The sequence below is a fragment of the Staurois parvus genome, unplaced genomic scaffold (assembly GCF_062004578.1).
Source record: "Staurois parvus isolate SC_StPar_1 unplaced genomic scaffold, SC_StPar_1.0 ptg001733l, whole genome shotgun sequence".
Lineage (NCBI taxonomy): Eukaryota > Metazoa > Chordata > Amphibia > Anura > Ranidae > Staurois > Staurois parvus.
In genome coordinates this window covers 649,586-669,875 of record NW_028319529.1, presented here as the reverse complement: position 1 = coordinate 669,875, position 20,290 = coordinate 649,586, and the positions used below count along the sequence as shown (strand labels likewise).

At 42.9% G+C, this 20,290-nt stretch overlaps 1 protein-coding gene across 1 annotated transcript; it reads left to right on the top strand.

The window, feature by feature from the left end:
• The first annotated feature begins 537 nt into the window (after positions 1 to 537).
• Positions 538 to 1,458, top strand: LOC149434566 (olfactory receptor 2D3-like). Its single transcript, XM_089663624.1, has one exon. It carries the CDS (start codon positions 538 to 540, stop codon positions 1,456 to 1,458), a length of 921 nt encoding a protein of 306 aa, XP_089519750.1.
• Positions 1,459 to 20,290: the final 18,832 nt, after the last annotated feature.

The following is a 20,290-nucleotide window of genomic DNA, read 5'->3' as shown; positions in this document are numbered from 1 at the left end:
CAGTATGCTACATTCCCTTCATTGTCCAATAAGCTGGCTGGGGGGGGGGGGGGCAAAGCTACCTAAGCACCTAAAAGTTTAAGATATAAATTAGACATTTATCCAGATGAGTGAGTACTATTATCATGATTCCAGGTAAAGAAGGCCATTCAGTTATGCAGGATTTTGCAACAGTAAAGCTATGATAAAATGGATGTTTACAGCAAATAGCTGAGAGATCCTGAGATTAGGATATTTACTCAGATATATTCTTTATATTGGATTGCTACCAAGAAAATAGTCTACATAGAATGAAAGGTTAATCCTGCTTTATTCTGACAAGCTTCATATTGTTGGATTCATATGTATCTGTTTTATCTATTAAATAGGTTTATCATTTCTTTAATTGTATATGCTTCAAATCCCTGACAAAGGAACATTTTCAATATATTCAATATCAGTTTTATCACATTTTTTGCTTCCATGTTCTTTACTTTAAATGTGATGATCTAATATAAGCCAAAAATATTCCTTGATCACAGTTTTGAAAATTTTAAGATGCTCACTGGAAACCAAAGCACTGTCTCAGAATTTATTCTTCTTGGATTGTCTGTGGACCCTTTAGTACAAATTCTGCTGTTTTTCATTTTCCTGGCAATCTACATCACCACACTGGCCGGGAATTTACTTCTGATAGTTGCTGTGAGGACTGACAAACATTTGCACACCTCAATGTACATCTTCTTGTCTAGTTTGTCTTTCTTAGACATCTTCTACACTTCCACTGTTGTACCCAAGATGCTGTCTAACTTTCTTTCTCTAAAAAAGAGTATTTCATTTGCTGGCTGTGCTATACAGTTTTTCTTTTTTCTGTTTTTGGGAGAAACGGAATGCATCCTTCTGGCCCTGATGGCCTATGACCGTTATGTTGCCATCTGCAACCCTCTGCAATACAATATGATCATGAACACAATGGTTTGTGTGCGGATGATCAGCATGGCATGGTTGACTGGCTGCATAATTTCATCTATTGATACATATTTTACATTTCGTTTAACATATTGTGGCCCCAACACCATCAACCATTTTTTCTGTGAGGGTCCTTTACTGATTCAGCTTTCTTGCAGTGATCTCTCAGCAGTCAACATCTTAAAACTGGTTCTCACGACCATCTTGCTTTTTATCCCACTTTCACTAATTCTAATGTCGTACCTCCGAATCATAATCACGATCACGACAATTCACTTGGGAAAGAACAAAGCATTTTCAACATGTGTTTCCCATCTTACGGTGGTGGTCATTTACTATGGGACATCCATATGCATGTACATTAGACCTGAGGATTCAGTCCCAGAGGATGTAGACAAAATGGTGGCAGTATTTTACACAATGATAACTCCCATGCTAAACCCTTTAATCTATAGCCTAAGAAATAAAGACGTTCAGAGAGCCATGAGAAAGCTAGTAGGAGCTAAGTAAGGTGTTATAACCCAAGGATGAAGATCAATTTGATTGGGAGACATGGAATTCGCAGATATCAGTTTGTTTGCCAGTTTGCATTTAAATTTGTCTAAAAATCCCAGAAAACATACATTGGACACCTAAGAATTTTATGCATGCAAACCAGTGACCCAAAAACATGAAATATTATGTTTTTCTATTTATAACCAAATAATTTCTGAACACCATAGAATGGGATCTTACTGTGCAAAACCGTAATCATTGAGACTTTCCCTTTTACTTCTTTGAGGACTGATGGGAGATCACTTGGGCACCACATCCCCAATTAACAGATTATCAATGTATCTCTACCCCCACAAGAGCTGCTATGGTTGCTACGTGTGACAGTATAGAGATCAGCATTTCCCACTGAAATCAGCAGAATCTGAAGCAGGACAGTCACTAATCTCAGCCACTGTTGGACAACTGGATGACTCTTGTAGTCCACATGATTGATTGATAAAAACAGCTATATCCCGGTTTCAAGTGGACATCATCCTAAATGGCTATATAATACCCCAAGAAGTCAGTTTACGAGAATTAAAAGGAATTGCAGTTTAAGGAAAGATTTTGTTGATCAAACTGATGTATTGATCGATCGGTTTATTGAGAAAGGATATAAAAAACCTTTTTTGTCAACAGAAAGGGAAATGATTGATAAAAAGGATAGAAGTACTTTTCTGTCTAATAGAAAGATAAAGAATAACAACTTTGATATGGCTTTTATTACCAACTTTAATAATCAGTATAAAGAGATTGAGGGTATTTTCAATTTTCGATTTGAAGGGATTTGTTCATTGTAACAGGTGTAAAGCATGTAGAACGATAAATAGATCGAATAAAATAAAGAGGAAGAAATTTATTTCAAATATAACTAAGAAAGAATATAAGATCGAACAACTTATTTCGTGTAACTCCTCTCATGTGATTTATGTTTTGGAATGCCAGTGTCATTTTCAGTACGTGGGAAGAACAGGGAGACAGTTGAAGACTAGGATAAATGAACATTTGAACAATATAAAGAGAGGGTTTGACAAACATAGTGTTTCAAGACATTTTAAATTAAGACACAATAGTGATCCGAGTTTAGCGACATTTTATGGAATTGAGAGAGTAAAAAGTCATTGGAGTGGTTCAGATCTGATTAAAGAAATATCAAAAAAGGAGACTTTTTGGATATATGAATTGGAGTCTTTAGTACCAAGAGGTTTAAATATAGATATTGATTTAAATTGTTTTTTGACTAATTTTTAAGATAAATATTTTAAAATATTGATTACATGTAGTGATCGTTATATATAGTTTATTTTTAATTTGGTTTATATTTTTATAAAAAAAATTGTTTTTTGATTTTTTTGTGTATGAGAAGAGTTGTGCTTTAAGTTCTGTGCATGGCCCTTTAAGTGTTTTTCTGTGGTTTGAAGAGCCATGCACAGGATGGTATATATTGCTTTTCTGCATATATTTATGTTTTTATATTTATATTTTTTTGTGGGTGATTTTGAAGGAGAATATATTGCTTTTCTGCATATATTTATGTTTTTATATTTATATTTTTTTGTGGGTGATTTTGAAGGAGAACGGTATTGTGCTGATTCAAACCTGCAGGGTATATATATTTAGCTTTTTTGTTTATGTAGTAGAGTGTATATGTATAATTAAATTGGTAAACACCTGTTCTAGCCGGCGAGACTAGGAACGCAGTGATTGGCTGGGTGTTAAAACTATGTAGATGAAGGGTGGTATTTATAAGAGCTGTCTGACGTTCCCATCTGTACCGCCCCTTGATGACGTCGGTGTGACGAAACCGGTTGGGCGTGGCCTACTTGATGTGGACGTTAGAGAGCCTTGCTGGTCTGTGTTGTATGGGAGAGATCTGCGGTGAGCGTTAACTGTATCTCAACCCTTTTTTGCGATTGAAGCTGGTGTCTGTTGGACACCTTGTTTGTGAGTTTCCTTATACCTTTTTTATTAAAGAGATAAATGAAAAAAACGTATTGCACCATTATGTTCTCTTTTTTGTCCCTGAGTGTACTGCATGCTCTCATGGAGGTATGAGAAAGAGTGGAGAAGTTCATCATAAGAGCTTGGGCTGCAAAGTTGTTTGGCTGTGATTATTATTATCTGGAAGTATCTGAAACATCACCATATCTATTTGGACATCGGGTTCATTGCTCCCAGAGCACAAGCACTGTTGCTGGTTTATTATCTGACCAGCCATTAGCTCTGGTGAGTTCATTTAATCTCCTTTGGTGGTGGATTTCTCACAATTGGTTCAAGTCACTGAAGATATATATATTTTTTTGGACACTAATTTATGTTTGGACACTATAATTTATTTAAAACACTAATGTTTTTTGGATGATGACATACACTTTTGTATAAGTTTGTTATTAGCGCATACCTTTTAATTTGGATTATTGTTGCCAAAATTTATTTTGGGTGGGATATGCTGCTGACACTTTGGTGTTTTTTGTAAGTGGCGCTTTTTTCTTTTTTAATTTGGCACATGATTACAGCAGTCCACCATGGTTGCTACAGGCAACTGCCTTGCATGTTGCCACAAGGAACTCCAATGAAATCCAAGACAAGAAACCCCCTTGAGAGCTGCTGAATTTGGGTTCCCCTATTTCTTGCACAGCCAGGCAACACACATTTTTCCAACTTCCATTCAGAGTCAGTAGCCAGTCCATGGGCTTGTTTTTGTTGTTTTATTTGTGGTAAACACCTTGGATGGGGTCTAGGGATATATGGGGCGCCCAACATGACTTTAAACAATAACTCTGAGGACAGTTTCTGTAAGAGGCACTCATTTATACTTCATAGCAAATATGAATTTTTACTATTGATTACTACTGATTACTAAATTTTTTTATTTAATAAAAAGGCAGTTTCCATATCAACCACTTCCTGGCCTCCCTATAGCAGATTTACTGCCATTCTATGTAAAGTCATGTATATATACTTAATTTTTCACTTCCTGGTGATTTGTCACAGCAGAAGCTGATTAACAGGTGCCGGCCAACGGATGAGCACTGGCACCTGTTTATTGGTGAGGAGAGTGACAGGACACAGCGCTTCCTATGTAAACAAGGCAGAGCTGTGTCCTGTCAGCAGCGATCTGCTATGTTTTCTTTCCCTGCAAAACAGGGAATAAAATCTAGCAGATTGCCAAGTAAAAACACATTACTGTGTACACAAAACACTGGCTGGGCACACAGTTAACCCATTTATCACCCTAGATGTTTAACTCCTTCCCAGCCAGTTTCATTATTGCAGTGACAGTGTATATTTACAGCACTGATCACTGTATTAGTGTCACTGGTTCCCACAAAGTGTTAATGTCAGGTAGAGCCAGATTGTCCGCTGCATTATCACAGTCCTGCTATAAGTTGCAGATTGACACCATTACCAGTATAGAAAAAAACATTCCAGTATATATACTGCACACAGGTAACCCTTTGATCGCCCCAGATGTTAACCCCTTCCTGCCCAGTGCCATTAGTAGAGTGTCGGTGCTTTTTATTAGCATTGATCACTGTATTAGTGTCATTGGGATGTCAGTGGCAGTTAGTTCCCCCCCAGAGTAAGAATGCTCGCCGCAGTTCCACTCTAAGTTGGTGATCACCGCCATTACTAGTATAAATTTAATTCCAGTATACATACCGCCATTTGTAGGTACTATAACGTTTGAGCAAACCAATCAATTTACGCTTATTGGGATTTTTTTACCAAAAATATGCAGCAGAATATATATCAGCCTAAATTTATGAATACATATGATTTTTTTATTTTTTTTATTGAATATGTTTTATAGCAGAAATGTAAGAAAATATATTTTTTAATTGTTGGTCTTTTTTTGTTTATAGAGCAAAAAATAAAAAACCCAGTGGTGATCAAATACCACCAAAAGAAAGCTCTATTTGTGGGAAAAATGGCATACATTTTATTTGGGTACAGCGTTGCATGACCGCACAATTGTCAGTTAAAGAAACGCAGCGCCGTACTGGAAAAAATGGTCTGGTCATGAAGGAGGGTAAATATTCTGGAGGTTATGGTTAATCAAAAGAAACAAGTCATAAGAACGCACATCCATTGGTAACAGGCATAATTACTAGCATTGAGCAAGCAACACATGAATTGAAGTCCATGTCGACGAACATATTCAGGATGGAAAGAGAGCAATATCGCCGCTAGGGCCTGCGAAGGTGCCATACCAAAAGGGTGAAAAGTCAATGAGTATACGGAGAATGAACACACTTTCAAACAATCATGTAGTCCTTCATGTTGCAAGCCCAAGGATAAGGAGTGATCCATTTCCGCTGGTCCAATAAGGACCTCTGACCAAAAGGGGAACCGCCCTAATTTGTGTGTGTGGTATGAAGAAAAAAGCATAAAAACAGAAAGGAGAAGGGGGGCAGAGGGAGAAGGAGACAACAAAGGGTGGAGGAAGAGAGAAAAAAAGGGGGGAAGGGGAAGTTGGACAATAAAGTTGGTATGACCCAGTTTTGCCTAGGCAGTAAGTTAAACATCATAAAATTTGCTGTAAAGGCTGATAATAAAATTTTGAAAAAGCTTTTGATACCGTTTTAAAAATTTAAAATACAGAAACTAGAGGAGAGTGTATAGGCAAAATAGTATGATGAAATGGTGGTTGTAAATATCTATTTTCAGTGGTCCTCAGGATTCTGTACTGGATCAATTCATTTTCAAGACTTAAACTCCACAGCGTAGTGATGAAGTAGAGGAAGATGTTCACAGAATGGCAACAGGAACCTGAAAACATTTTAAAGGAATACAAATGTGAACTATTTGCAAGTTGTAAGTTTTAGAAAAAATATTAAAGCTCAACTGATCTCTCAATTTAATTAAGCTAAACTGAAAGCTAACCTAAAGTGACTAGAATTAACCAGGAAATTAGAGTACCACCTGACTCAGCAAACGTTGATCAAAAAAATCCAACTAGCTAGGAGGAAAATTGCTGGCCAAACAGTGATCACATCCCCATCAGTTACAGGTCATTGTTCAAGTTTTCAGACGGCTGTAGTTGCTGTGGCTGTCTCAATTCAACAGTGTATAGGGGAGATTCCTCCATCCATGCATTTTAGTGCAGGTGGGGGATCTGAGTGATTTCTCTTGTTCAGCTTACGGAGCTGAATGAGATAAATCTAAATATGTATGAAGATCCTTACAGTCTGTTCTTTCTATATGGCAGCTACAGCATAAATAGACTTTTCCTGCCAGCATGCTGCGACCCTGGCTCTCTGTGTAGAAGCAGTGGTCTCTCTGCAGAGCTGTTATGCCCCCTGCTGAGTCAAACCAATTGCTTTGCAATCAGCAAAACTCATGTTCCATACTAACTTTGAAGTTCTGTTTTGACTCAGCAGGGATACTCTTCAGAACTCTGTAGACAGACCACTGATTGCATATAGAGAGCAAGATTTTTTTTTTTTTTTGCAGCATGTCCCCACATGCCTTTCTATTCAGGATTCTGCTTTTGACTGAGGGACTTCAGGATGCTGAGGCTCCATTACCCCTGGCCTTGCAACCCTAAGAGAACCCCTGACCACTTCATAAATTAAACAAACAAATTCTTCACTTTTTTGGAATCAAAATGGTCATCGTAGCCCTTTATTAACATAGCAAAACAATGTAAAATACAATGTTATATAATAATGCAACAAACACATACAACACATTCAAATAATAACAGAACAGTGACTTTTTCCTACTCGGGCTAAAGGTCTTTGAGGGCACTAACAGTCCCCACAATAATAGCTGTATCTGCCACACATTGAGAAGGTCCCAAGCTGCAACTGCACCGACTTGGGGACATGTTCCACCTCCGTGCTCTCAGATACAACCCTATAAAGACACTGTTGCCAATATACCAGAATATTGGGAAGGGGCACCCATACCTAAGATGGGCCGAACCCACAATCCTCCAAAATGTTACCAGCACACGACCTTTAAAGACCCGGAGACCTCTCCCTGCTGCCATGACATGGAAACAAAAGACTGAAACACCACAGTGTGCTGGAATAAAAAGAAAAGAAAAACAAAATTACTCTCAAAATACCACAAACTAAGACAAACAAGAGGCACAAAGAGGTCCACAAAGCCAAAACCATTAAACCTGGGGGCGGGTGGGTGGAAGAAACTTTTCCAGTACTGGCAAAGCTTGGGCAAGGTTCAACCCCCATCTCCTCATACAGTGGACCACCCCCTGGTCCCTCGCCCCACCAATCCTGGTAAGCTATATTATTTATTCAAAAGTAAACACTCCACCCACAGCACCAATTCCACCTCTTCTACGTGCCCGGTCATGCTGGCCCTCCTTTCAGCTTTGCTCAGTTCTAGGCCATATACTTTCTAAAGAGAACAGACTCAGCACACCTTTTGTTTTGATGCATACAGTATTTAGAATATATCTAGCAAATTTAACAAAGAGTTTCAGCTGGGTTTTAAAATTAAATGTTTTCTCTTTTACTTATTGATTTTTTTTTTTTTTTTGTAAATAAATTCAGATCTGGAGCAAAGCAACATGCCTATGCTGCTGTTTTCACCCAACAAGAATGTCAAAGTGTCTCGAATATCAACAATCCCCAAATGCATGAAAATGCCAGCACAATTGCTAATGCCTTAAATAATGACACTGAAATCTACAAAGGACAGCAGATGGTTTTGGAAACATATGAAAATAAGACGAGATACAACATTCATTCAGAATATCATCTGCTGTTTCCACTGCCTGGATCCAATGATTCCCTTGTGGAGCAATTGATGAATAGGAATCCTAATGCAGCTTGTGTCATCTTCTACACTCTTAACTCCCCATGTGTGGGCAGATGTGCCAACGCAACAAACCCCAGGAATATTACCCAGAAACTTTCAGTGTTTAATAAATGTAATGACAACAACAAAGCATTTGTATATAGTAAGTTATATAAAAGGGATAGAGAAAGAATAGAGGACATTTGGCATGGTTTGGCTCAAATTAATCAGAACATAGATGTGTTTCGCTGCTTTCATGGCACATGCTATAATTGCTTTCATACGGAACACACCAAAGCCTTCTGTCTTAATTTGACAAACAAGAAATAATGAAGCACTCCTAGGCTGCATTCACACTTGAGCATTTTGTAGCTTGAAGCTCAAAGCTTGAAGCTCCAAAAAGGCTCAAACTTAAAAAATCAATTGTTCTCTATGGTTCCTGTCCGCGTGATGAGGTGTGAAAAGGCACCATAGAAAACAATTGATTTTTTTAAGTTTTAGCTTTTTTGGAGCTTCAAGTTTTGAGTTTCAAGCTACAAAATGCTCAAGTGTGAATGCAGCCTTACTGATATCTGAATTATTAACTAGTATCTGTGAAAGCTCAACTTCATTCAAAGCTTCTTTAGTTTAGAATACAGTGGGGAAGGGCTATCTTCTCTGTTTTATCCCTATTTCTGTCTATGTTCCTATCAGAGCGATTTCCTCTCATTTCCTGATTTCACCTAAGACAGAGGAAACAAGGGAGAGCTCTCTCTTCCGAAAAAACAAAGGCAATAATAAAAGAAAACTGTAAAAAAATGTTTGTGACCTGGTTAAGGAAAATTTCCTCTCACTACCTGTTCAGTCTATATGCATCAACCAGCAGGAAGTCAATGGAAATCTCCCCAAGACAAGGATGTTTCTGTAACCCTTTATATGTTTCACATTTCCTCTTTGATTTTCCAGTATAAAAATAAAAGTATAATCACTTCATAGCAAAAGATGGTCTTAGAAGCTCTTATTTCTGTATATTATATGGCTGGACAGCAAAATAGATAACAAGCTATCTGGGTCTCTAATCATTAGTGAAAGCGACAGTAAACTGAAAAAAAAAACATATTTCAGCTTACCAATTCTTAGATGTGGTGAATGCATTTTTTTTCCTTTTTTGTTATTTTGTTTACTTGTTGATCTGCCCAGTAAGTGTATAACTAAAGAGAAATATGAGGATAATAAATTCAAAATAATGATATCAGTCAACCTCCACCCATTGGTAGGTGTGGTCTTCGTAACCTTTAAAGTACTACAACAAAAGAAATCCCCACAGAAGGGGCACAGGGGTTACTCTAGAAGACACTAATAGGGATTGATGTAAAGAATTTGAAAAAAGTTTATTATAGTCTTGTATCAAAAGATAATTCCAAATATATGAGAAAGCTAATTCAAAATCACCAGTGTAAATAACAAGCCTTGATTGTACACATAAAAATCTACTAGTGCATAAACAACTATTGAACTAAGCCCTAATTGTAAATCATCATCTTTGGCAAAAAACAAATCTATGCCAGATGAGGGTGCGTATCCCTACTAACCATATGGCCAATTGATGAATATAAAATATAACATTTATTCAGATATATATATAAAAATGTATGCTAATCTGTAATTAATGTCTGTTGGAGTGGAATGTACTGCACACAACAATATGACGAGATACCATTGCAATTGTTTACCTTACATCCAAATGGTTAATAAGTTATTAATAATAACACCAGACCAGATAAAATACCATACCATTTTAAATGAAGTGACGGTATAAAGAAGACATTGTAGTTTGATCATAAGCCTATCAGATGGAATATGTAATCTCTATTAAGGAGATAAAATTACCTCATAGACAAAACTAATTTGATAGTATAATCTGTCTTGCTACAGATATGTAATACGGGTACACTTATCCATGGTTCTTAATGTCAGCCTTTAATGGACAAACTCCATACATCACCATATCCAGTCAAAAATTCATCACTATCTTGAGTGAGGTGATTGTAGCCGTACTAGTGCACTTGCAACAGAAACAATTGAGTACTGACGTGATACTTTTTTTATTTGCACTAACATACAATTTTGAGGACAAGCTTTTGGGGTATGTCCCCTTCTTCAAGGTCAAGGCAGTACTATTTCACAAAGTTTTAGCAGAATGTTAGAAGAGATGTTGAAAGGGGGAGGAAACAGACAAGGATGAATTTGCACAGTAATACCATCAAGGAACATGAAGAAGATGACTTTTGCACACCTGTAGGACACCATTTCTCACAACCAGACCATAATTTGGAAGACCTCAATATTTTAGTTCTTAAAGGGAATTTCAAATCCATTCAGGAAAGAAAAACGTTTGAACTAAGAATGATAATTCTATTTGACACAAGAGATAACGGCCTTAATTTGGACATGGGATTCCTCACTCATTATCCAACAGTTTTATGACCCCTTCTGTGAGTGTTGTCCCCCTCCCCAGTCTTTGCTTTTGCTGTGTCTTATCTCTAGTCTAATCCTAGTCTTTTAACCATTGCTGTTATGATCCACCAGGTGGTGCCCCTGGCTGCCCACTTGACAGACCTACCCAAAGCGTGGAGTCTAAGTCCCGGTCTGTGCTTTCACCAGGGCCCCTGATGGTGGGGATGGACTTGAAACAGACCGGGACCAGGTCACGACTTCCGAGCAGGCCCACCAGTGGCAGAGGGAACCTCCGCGGATGTTAGGTACCGGGAGAGCCAGATGTGAGGAGGACGGCAGGACCTAGTAGGATGGATCACGAGCAGGGGTCCCGTGGGGTAGGCGAGGTACAGAATCGGCAGGAGGAGAATCGTCAGGTCACACGCAGGGTCAGCAGGATAAGTCAGTCCGTAGAGAAGTCAAAACAAGCCGGGGGTCAGGATGGTAGAAGGCAGAGTAGTCAGGACAATCCGGGTCAAACACAGGAGTAGGCAGCGTAGTCAGGGTCAATCAGGGTCAAAAACACAGGTACAGGACTCAGGAACTCAGATAGACCTTGCGGCGATTACTGACAGTGCAGGGCATCTTTAAATATTGCGCCCTGCACTGTCATTGGCTGCCCAGGACGCGCCCCCGGGCTGTCATTGGCTGCCCGAGGCGCGCCCGCGGCTCCCACTGCGCATGCGCGGCGTCCTGTCATCCACGGCTCGCCGGGACCTGGTGCCTGTGTCCCGGCGTGAGCCGTCGCCAGCGCGCATGCTCCGGCCGACAGGACGCCGCGATCCCTGACATTGCCCCCCCCTACGGGCACCCTCCGGGAGCCCCACTGATCTCTCCACCGCGGGTGGCCACGAAAAAATTGACGGATGAGCCTGGGGGAGTGAACATTCTGGATGGGTTCCCAAGAGTTCTCCTCAGGGCCATAACCCTTCCATTTTATCAGGAACTGCATCTGGCCCCCCCTCTTTCGGCAACTGAGGATAGTTTCTACCTCATATTCCTCTTGGTCACCTATGGTGACTGCCTCGGGAGGTCTGGATTGGCGATCCGGGAAGGAATCTGGTCTGGATGGTTTCAGGAGAGAGACATGGAACACAGGGTGTATTTTGAAAGACTCCGGGAGCTCGAGTTGGTAGGCCACTTCATTGATCACCCGTTTAATTGGAAACGGACCAAGGTACTTCGGTCCTAACTTCCTGGAAGGACACAGCATTTTCAAGTTGGTCGTAGCCAACCAAACCTGATCCCCTGGCTGGAGCAACAGCTCTCCTCTTCTCTTCCTGTCGAACGCCTTTTTACTATCTTCTTGGGCTTTAGTGATGGCCTCCTGAATCGTCTTGTTATTGACAGAAAAGAAATGCAAGACATCTTGAGATGCGGGTACCGGACTTTCGGGCATTAGGTCGGGGAGAAACGTAGGATGATATCCGAAATTGGTAAAAAACGGTGATTGTCCCGTAGCTGAGTGGCTCGAGTTATTATAGGCGAACTCTGCAGAAGGCAACAGTGTTAGCCAGTCGTCCTGAAGATAGGAGGTGTAGCATCTGAGGTACTGTTCCAACGTTTGATTGGTCCTTTCCGTTTGCCCGTTGGTCTGTGGATGGTAAGCGGATGACAGTGACAGTTTGATTCCTAATGCTTCACATAAGGTTTTCCAGAATCTTGATGTGAACTGGACTCCCCGATCCGATACTATGTCTTCGGGTATCCCATGTAGCCTCACTACTTCCTTGATGAATATCCGTGCAGTCTCCGGTGCCGACGGGGTTCTTTCCAAGGGCACGAAATGAGCCATCTTTGAAAAGCGATCCACGATCACCATTATAGCAGTGTAGCCTTGAGACGGTGGGAGTTCGACTACAAAATCCATGGCAATCATTTGCCAGGCCCGTTTGGGTATCGGCAATGGACGCAACAATCCCCAGGCCTTGCTTCTGGAGGGCTTGTTCCTTTGGCAGGTGGGACAGGTCTGGACGTAGCGCTCGCAGTCTTTGACCATGTTTGGCCACCAGAATGAGCGCTGCAGTAGCTCCAGAGTCTTCGTCACCCCAAAGTGCCCTGCCATTGGATGGTCGTGGCAGTGCCCCGGGGCCAAAGTTTGAACTCCTTCTGGCACCACGATCCAATTTTCCTTCCAAAGCAGACCATCGCCGTTCTGGAGAGGCGACCCAGGCGGGACTGGCAGTCCAACAGAAGCGTCAATCAGTCTGGAGCGAAGTTCCGTTTGCAGGGCGAGGAAGCTTCCGGATGGCAAAATTGTGTCAGGTAACACTGTATCGTCAGGGTCCTCAAACATGCGGGACAGAGCGTCTGGTTTCGTATTCTTAGACCCAGGTCGGTACGTTATATGAAAGGTAAATCGAGAGAAGAAAAGAGCCCATCTCGCCTGGCGTGGTCTCAGTCGTTTCGCCGTCCTTAAATACTCGAGGTTCTTGTGATCCGTGAATATTAGGATTGGGTGTGTGGCTCCTTCCAGGAGATACCTCCATTCTTCTAGAGTGGACTTGATGGCCAGGAGTTCCCGATCTCCAATATCGTAATTGCGCTCCGCCGGAGTCAACTTCCTGGAGAAAAACGCCACAGGATGCAGTAACTCCTTGGTACCACTCCTTTGGGAAAGAATCGCTCCTACCGCATTTTCGGAGGCGTTCACTTCCAAAACATATGGAAGAGAAGAATCTGGATGGCAGAGAATGGGAGCAGAAGTAAACAATTTCTTGAGCGTGTGGAACGCGGTCTGGGCTTCAGGAGTCCATTTAAAACGAATCCCTTGTTTAGTCAGTTGCGTGATTGGGGAAACCAGGCCTGAGAAGTTCCTGACAAACTTTCTATAAAAGTTTGCGAATCCAATGAAACGCTGTACCCCCCTCTTATTGGTGGGTGTTGGCCAATCTAAGATCGCCGTGACTTTCTGGGGATCCATCGCGACCCCCGCGGGAGAGAGGACCAGTCCCAAGAACGTCATTTTACACTGTTCAAAACAGCATTTTTCTGCCTTGGCGTAAAGCCCGTGTTGGCGTAAACGTGCTAAGACCCTTGCCACATGCTCCCTATGAGCCTCCAGTGAGGGTGAAAATATCAGGATGTCATCTAGGTAGACAACCACGAAGACATCGAGGAAATCACGAAAGACATCGTTGATAAAGTGTTGGAAGGTGGCCGGTGCGTTACAGAGCCCGAACGGCATCACCAAATATTCGAAATGACCGAATCTCGTACGAAAGGCTGTCTTCCATTCATCCCCCTCCCTGATACGAACAAGGTTATATGCCCCCCGCAAGTCTAATTTAGTAAAAATCGCTGCTGACCCTAACCTCTGGAGGAGCTCGGGGACTAGGGGTAACGGATAGCGATTTTTTACTGTGATTTTATTCAGGTCTCGGTAGTCAATACAGGGCCGTAATGATTTGTCTTTTTTTTCTACAAAAAACAACCCAGCCCCGGCCGGGGACGTGGACGTGGACGGGCGAATAAATCCCTTCCGCAGATTGTCATCAATATACTCCCTCAAAACTCCTGATTCTAGTTCCAATAAAGGAAAAATGCGACCGAATGAAATCTCAGATCCGGGTAGGAGGTCTATGGGGCAATCGTATGAACGGTGCGGGGGAAGAATGTCTGCTCCTCGCTTACTGAACACGTCTAAGAAATCGTGGTAGGCCAGAGGGATAACCTGAGACAGATCCGTATCACCATCCATGCACAGGAGAAACCGGGGAGGCACGGGCCCTGGGACGTGGCAGTGATCCCGGCAGTATGGTGACCGAAATTGAACCGTTCCCTTCTCCCAATCAACCTGGGGGTTATGGGCCCACAGCCAAGGAAGCCCCAGAATGATTGGGAAAAGGGGGGATGCGATGGCATCCAGACGGAGGAACTCCTGATGATGGTCAGCCATCGTGTTAAAAATAGGGGGAGTCTCCTGATCCACCACTCCCGACTTTATGCTAGACCCGTCTGCCAGGAAGATGTTAAACCCCCTTTCTTTGGTCTGGAGGGGAATCTTTTGCCGGTGAGCAAAAGTAAGATCGATGAAACAACTACATGCTCCCGAATCAATGATTGCGGTCACCGACAGGGTTCCTCCGGGGAGCTGTAAAGACACAGGTATTGCCAGGTAACTAGATAGGTCACCCCTTTCTGTAGGTAAAGGAAAACAGGAAGCGGACTTACTCATTTTTGCAGGACAGGAGCGCACCTGGTGACCAGCTTCCCCACAGTACAGACATAGGTTCTGCGATCGTCTCCTCTGACGTTCCTCGGCCGATAAAGTGGAACGGGCCAGTCCCAGTTGCATGGGTTCTGAGGTGTCCCCTGCTTCCGTGCTCCGGGCATGGTTCCCTGGGGTTGGAGCTGCTTCTCTCGGTGGGATCCATGCCACCCTTTGACCCTGGCTACTCCTTTCCAGGCGATGCTCTCTCAGTCTGTGGTCAATTTGGATGGCCAACTCTATCAGTTTCTAAAGAGAGTCCGGTAGTCCTACTCGTGCTAATTCGTCTTTTAGCGACTCAGACAGCCCGATGCGGAACTGGTGACATAATGCCGCATTGTTCCATCTGGTATCTCCCATCCAACGCCTAAAATTAGACGCATACTCTTCGGCCGCCCGGCGGCCTTGCCGCAGAGAGTATAGAGTAGCCTCTGCGGAGGCAGCCCGCTGGGGGTCGTCATATAGGACGGCCATGGCCTGAAAGAACTCAGTCACGGAATCAAGATGGGGGTCACGCTTCTCTATCAGGAGGTGAGCCCAATCCTGGGGCTCATCCTGAAGGAGAGAGATTATAAACCCCACCTTGACGGTCTCAACGGTGAACGTGCGGGGCTGCAGGTCAAAAAATAAAGTGCACGCGTTCCGGAAGGCCCGAAAGCGGCTTCGGTCTCCACGGAATCGTTCCGGCAGGAGAACGCGGGGTTTGGGAACTAGGGTTGCCGCAACTGCTCCGGATGCTGGGGCAGCGGGTGACTCCGCAGTTGCGGAACTTGGAGCAGGGGGAGTCTGGGTGGCAAACGTCTCCATGCAGTCCTCAAGACGGGTGCAGCGGCTGTGAAAGTTCTGGAAGGCCTGGGTCAGAGTCGCCAGGTGCTGGCATATATCCTCTAGGGACGCCGGTCCTCTTCCTGGCTCTGTCATGGCCGCAAGGTACTGTTATGATCCGCCAGGTGGTGCCCCTGGCTGCCCACTTGACAGACCTACCCAAAGCGTGGAGTCTAAGTCCCGGTCTGTGCTTTCACCAGGGCCCCTGATGGTGGGGATGGACTTGAAACAGACCGGGACCAGGTCACGACTTCCGAGCAGGCCCACCAGTGGCAGAGGGTACCTCCGGGGATGTTAGGTACCGGGAGAGCCAGATGTGAGGAGGACGGCAGGACCTAGCAGGATGGATCACGAGCAGGGGTCCCGTGGGGTAGGCGAGGTACAGAATCGGCAGGAGGAGAATCGTCAGGTCACACGCAGGGTCAGCAGGATAAGTCAGTCCGTAGAGAAGTCAAAACAAGCCGGGGGTCAGGATTGTAGAAGGCAGAGTAGTCAGGACAATCCGGGTCAAACACAGGAGTAGGCAGCGTAGTCAGGGTCAATCAGGGTCAAAAACACAGGTACAGGACTCAGGAACTCAGATAGACCTTGCGGCGATTACTGACAGTGCAGGGCATCTTTAAATATTCTCATGGGGCCCCCTACTGACCCCGGGCCCTCGGGCAGTGCCCGAATTTCCAAATGGTCAGTCCGCCCCTGCTCCAAGGCTTAGTAAATGAGCAGAATCTTTGCTGACTTCCATCATCCAATCATGTGAAAGCAAAAGTGCTTTTTTCAATTTTTTTATTTGCACATGATTGGGTATTCCTTGGAAAGTGAATCTGTATCTCATTTACAAGGCTCTGAAGCAATTGCACCTTGTATGGGTAAGGGTAAATCAACCCTTATGTCTCTGAGATCCCTTCTTAATGTTCCTCACATGTTCCTGAATCTTTACTGTAAGTTTCCTGGGAGCTCTGCCTAAAAAGCATAGGCCAATTTTTAATGAGGGGCAATACATTACAGGGAATATTGCCTAAACAGCCAAAATGTATATATAGGTCGGCCCCTGGGCTTAGAACTAGGGTAGTGAAAAATATTCCAGATCTCCCAAAAAACAAGGTTACCTTCCTAGATAAAAAAGGCTTTTACAAATGTGGAAGATGTGGTCAGGTCATGTAAGTAAAGATAACAGAAAGAAATGCACAGATTTTGACTCTAATCATACGGGGGGAATATATGATATTAATAAATTGATGTCCTGTGACAGCACATATGTTACATAAATGCTGGAATGCCCATGCCTGATTCATTATGTAGGCAGAACTACCAGGGAACTTGCAGAAAGGATTCAGGAACATACGAGGAACATTAACCTCTTCACGCTGGTCAAACACAAATGTGCAGCCTCCCGGCGTCTGGGCGTAGATGCCGAGCAGCCCCACATTTGCGCTCTATTAAAAAAGGACATATGTGCCGAGAGCGCACACCTTGCACGTTCCCAGCACACATGTCCGGTACTCACGGAAAGGTCCCGATCTCCTCTTTCAGTCGGGACCTTTCCTGATCATATGACCGTCGTGACGTCATGTGACGGCGGTCACATGACTCTAAAACTCACCCCACCTGCCGGCTTCTGAAACCCTTAAAGGGCCGGGATGTGCAGGCGTGAAAGGGTTAAGAAGGGATATCAGAGATACAGGAGTTGATTTACTAAAGGCTAATAGACTGTGCACTTTGCAAAGTGCAGTTGCACACTGATTGGTGCAAGTTGCTCCAGAGCTTAGTAAATGAGGTAAAGCTTTATTTTGCAAAGAATACCCAATCACGTCCAAGGAAAATTAGCAAAACAGCACTTTTGATTGCACATGATTGGATGATAAAAGTCAGCAAAGCTTCTGCTCATTTACTAAGCCTTGGAGCAATTGTTCTTGCAGAGTGCAACTGCATAGTCTATTTGCCTTCAGTAAATCAACCCCATAGCGTCTCTAGACACTTTCAGACTGTTCATGATAGAGATCCAAGTCTGCTTACTTTTTATGGCACAGATAGGGTTAATAAACACTGGAGAGGGCCCAACTTAAGAAAGGACATTTCACAAAATAAAACAAAAACTAATAAAAAATAAAAACAGATGGAATTTTGCACTAAATACTTTGACCCCCCCCCCCCCCATGGCATGAATGTGGACATGGACATGAATTGATTTATCACAGACTTCTAATAACTTAGCCCTATAACAATTGCGTTAGCTATATTTATATATTTATTTACTTTCTTATTTTATTGATGTATTAGGTAAATATTTGATTGAGCCATTTTAGTGGCTATATAAATTGGCACCACAAGATGGAGACACATTAAAATAAATTTAGGAGATAGGAGATGTAGTTGTACATTCAGACCACTAGATGGATTCAAGGAATAATGGAAGGTAGTGTTTTAATGTTCATTTAATAAAATTGATGAGTTTTAAGAATTTTTATATAAGATAGTTCAATATATACTAAATTACCAAAAGTATTGGGACGCCCCTCCAAATCATTGGATTCAGGTGTTCCAATCACCTCCATGGCCACAGGTGTATAAAATCAAGCACCTAGGCATGCAGGCTGCTTCTACAAACATTTGTGAAAGAATGGGTCGCTCTCAGGAGCTCAATTTAAACTGAGTTCCACCAATTCCAACTGAAAAAATCCCTATACATATACACTATATTGCCAAAAGTATTGGGCCAGCCCTCCAAATCATTGGATTCAGGTGTTACAATCACCTGCAAGCACCTAAGCATGCCGAATTCTTCTACAAACAATTGTGAAAGAATGGGTCGCTCTAACAAGCACCATGAATGTGTGGTACCGTGATAGGTTGCCACCTGTACAATAAGTCCATCCATGAAATTTACTTGCTACAAAATATTCCACTGTCAACTGTTAGTGGGATTATAACAAAGTGGAAGCAACTGGGAACAACAGCAACTCAGCCACCAAGTGGTAGGCTACGTTAAAAAGTCACCAACTGTCTGCAGAGTCAATAGCTAAAGACTTCCAAACGTGGTGTGCCCTTCAGATTAGCACAACAACAGTGTGTAGAGAGCTTCATGGAATGGGTTTCCATAGCCAAGCAGCTGCATCCAAGCCTTACATCACCAAGTGCAATGCAAGGTGTCAGATACAGTGGTGTAAAACATGCCACCACTGGACTCTAGAGCAGTGGAGACGTGTTCTCTGGAGTGACGAATCACGCATCTCTGTCTGGTAATCCAATGAACGTGTCTGGGTTTGGCGGTTGCCAGGAGAACGGTACTTGCCTGACTGCATTGTGCCAAGTGTAAAGTTTGGTGAGGGGGGGATTATGGTGTGGAGCTGTCTTTCATGGGCTGGGCTTGCCCCTTAGTTCCAGTGAAGGGAACTCCTAAGGCCTCAGCATACCAATACATTTTGGAGAATTTCATGTTCCCAACTTAGTGGGAACAGTTTGGGGATGGCCCCTTCCTGTTCCAACATGACTGCACCAGTGCACAAAGCATGTTTTAAAAAGACTTGGAGGAGCGAGTTTGGGATGGAGGAACTTGACTGGCCTGCACAGAGTTCTGACCTCAACCCAATACAACACCTTTGGGATGAATTAGAGTGTAGAGTGAGAGCCAGGATGACTTGTCTGACATCAGTTCCTGACCTTACAAGAATGGTCAAACATTCCCATAAACACACTCCTAAACCTTGTGGACAACCTTCCCAGAAGAGTTGAAGCTGTTCTACTTGGCAAAGGGTGGGCCATTTCAATATTGATCCCTACGGACTAAGACTGGGATGCCATTAAAGTTCATAAACTGTAAAAGCAGGTATCCCAATACTTTTGGCAATATAGTGTATGTTAAAACCATCTGCCGATAGCACCGGAGTCTTGCAATTTTGTTGAATTGGAGAGCAGAGCTTCCACCAATGGTGGTGCATGATTGAGTCTATGCACAGCGGTAGACATAGTGGAGGCCATGCCTCCTAAAGATGTCCCTGATGTAATGAAATGCATAGGGGCAGGAACTACTTCTGTCGTTTGGAACGTGCACTGACTTCAGGCTGCACAGAGCAGCAACGTTTCCATAGAAAGCTTTAGGCAGATCATTCTGGGTTCTGGATAGTGCACCAAACTATGTGAGTGTATTACTTTTTTAATTCTTTGAAGTTTTAATGGAATGGTAAAACCCTAGTTTTCTCTGGCTCCCTCTCTACTTACATGGGATACCTGGCTATAAGAAGAAAGATATTATACACAGTGGAACTGTGTGAAAGCACTAATTGACCTTTCCTCGGTGTATACTTAGAGGGTCAACAACCTCTGGTGAGTTCGGTCCCTGTAGGGGACACAATTGATTGTACAAGGTTGGAGGAGTGGAGTCAATTTACATGGAGAACAGATCACTTTATTTTGAAGAATATTTATGGCACATGTGCTTGCACCTTAATGTGGCACTGTTATTTTGGATTTACACGGTTCCTCCACTGTGTACTTGCACTCAACCCCCTGATTATGCATGTGGGTGTCAGG

Coding starts and splice junctions, on each gene's coding strand:
- LOC149434566 (XM_089663624.1), top strand. CDS start 538: ATGCTCACTGGAAACCAAAGCACTGTCTCAGAATTTATTCTTCTTGGA.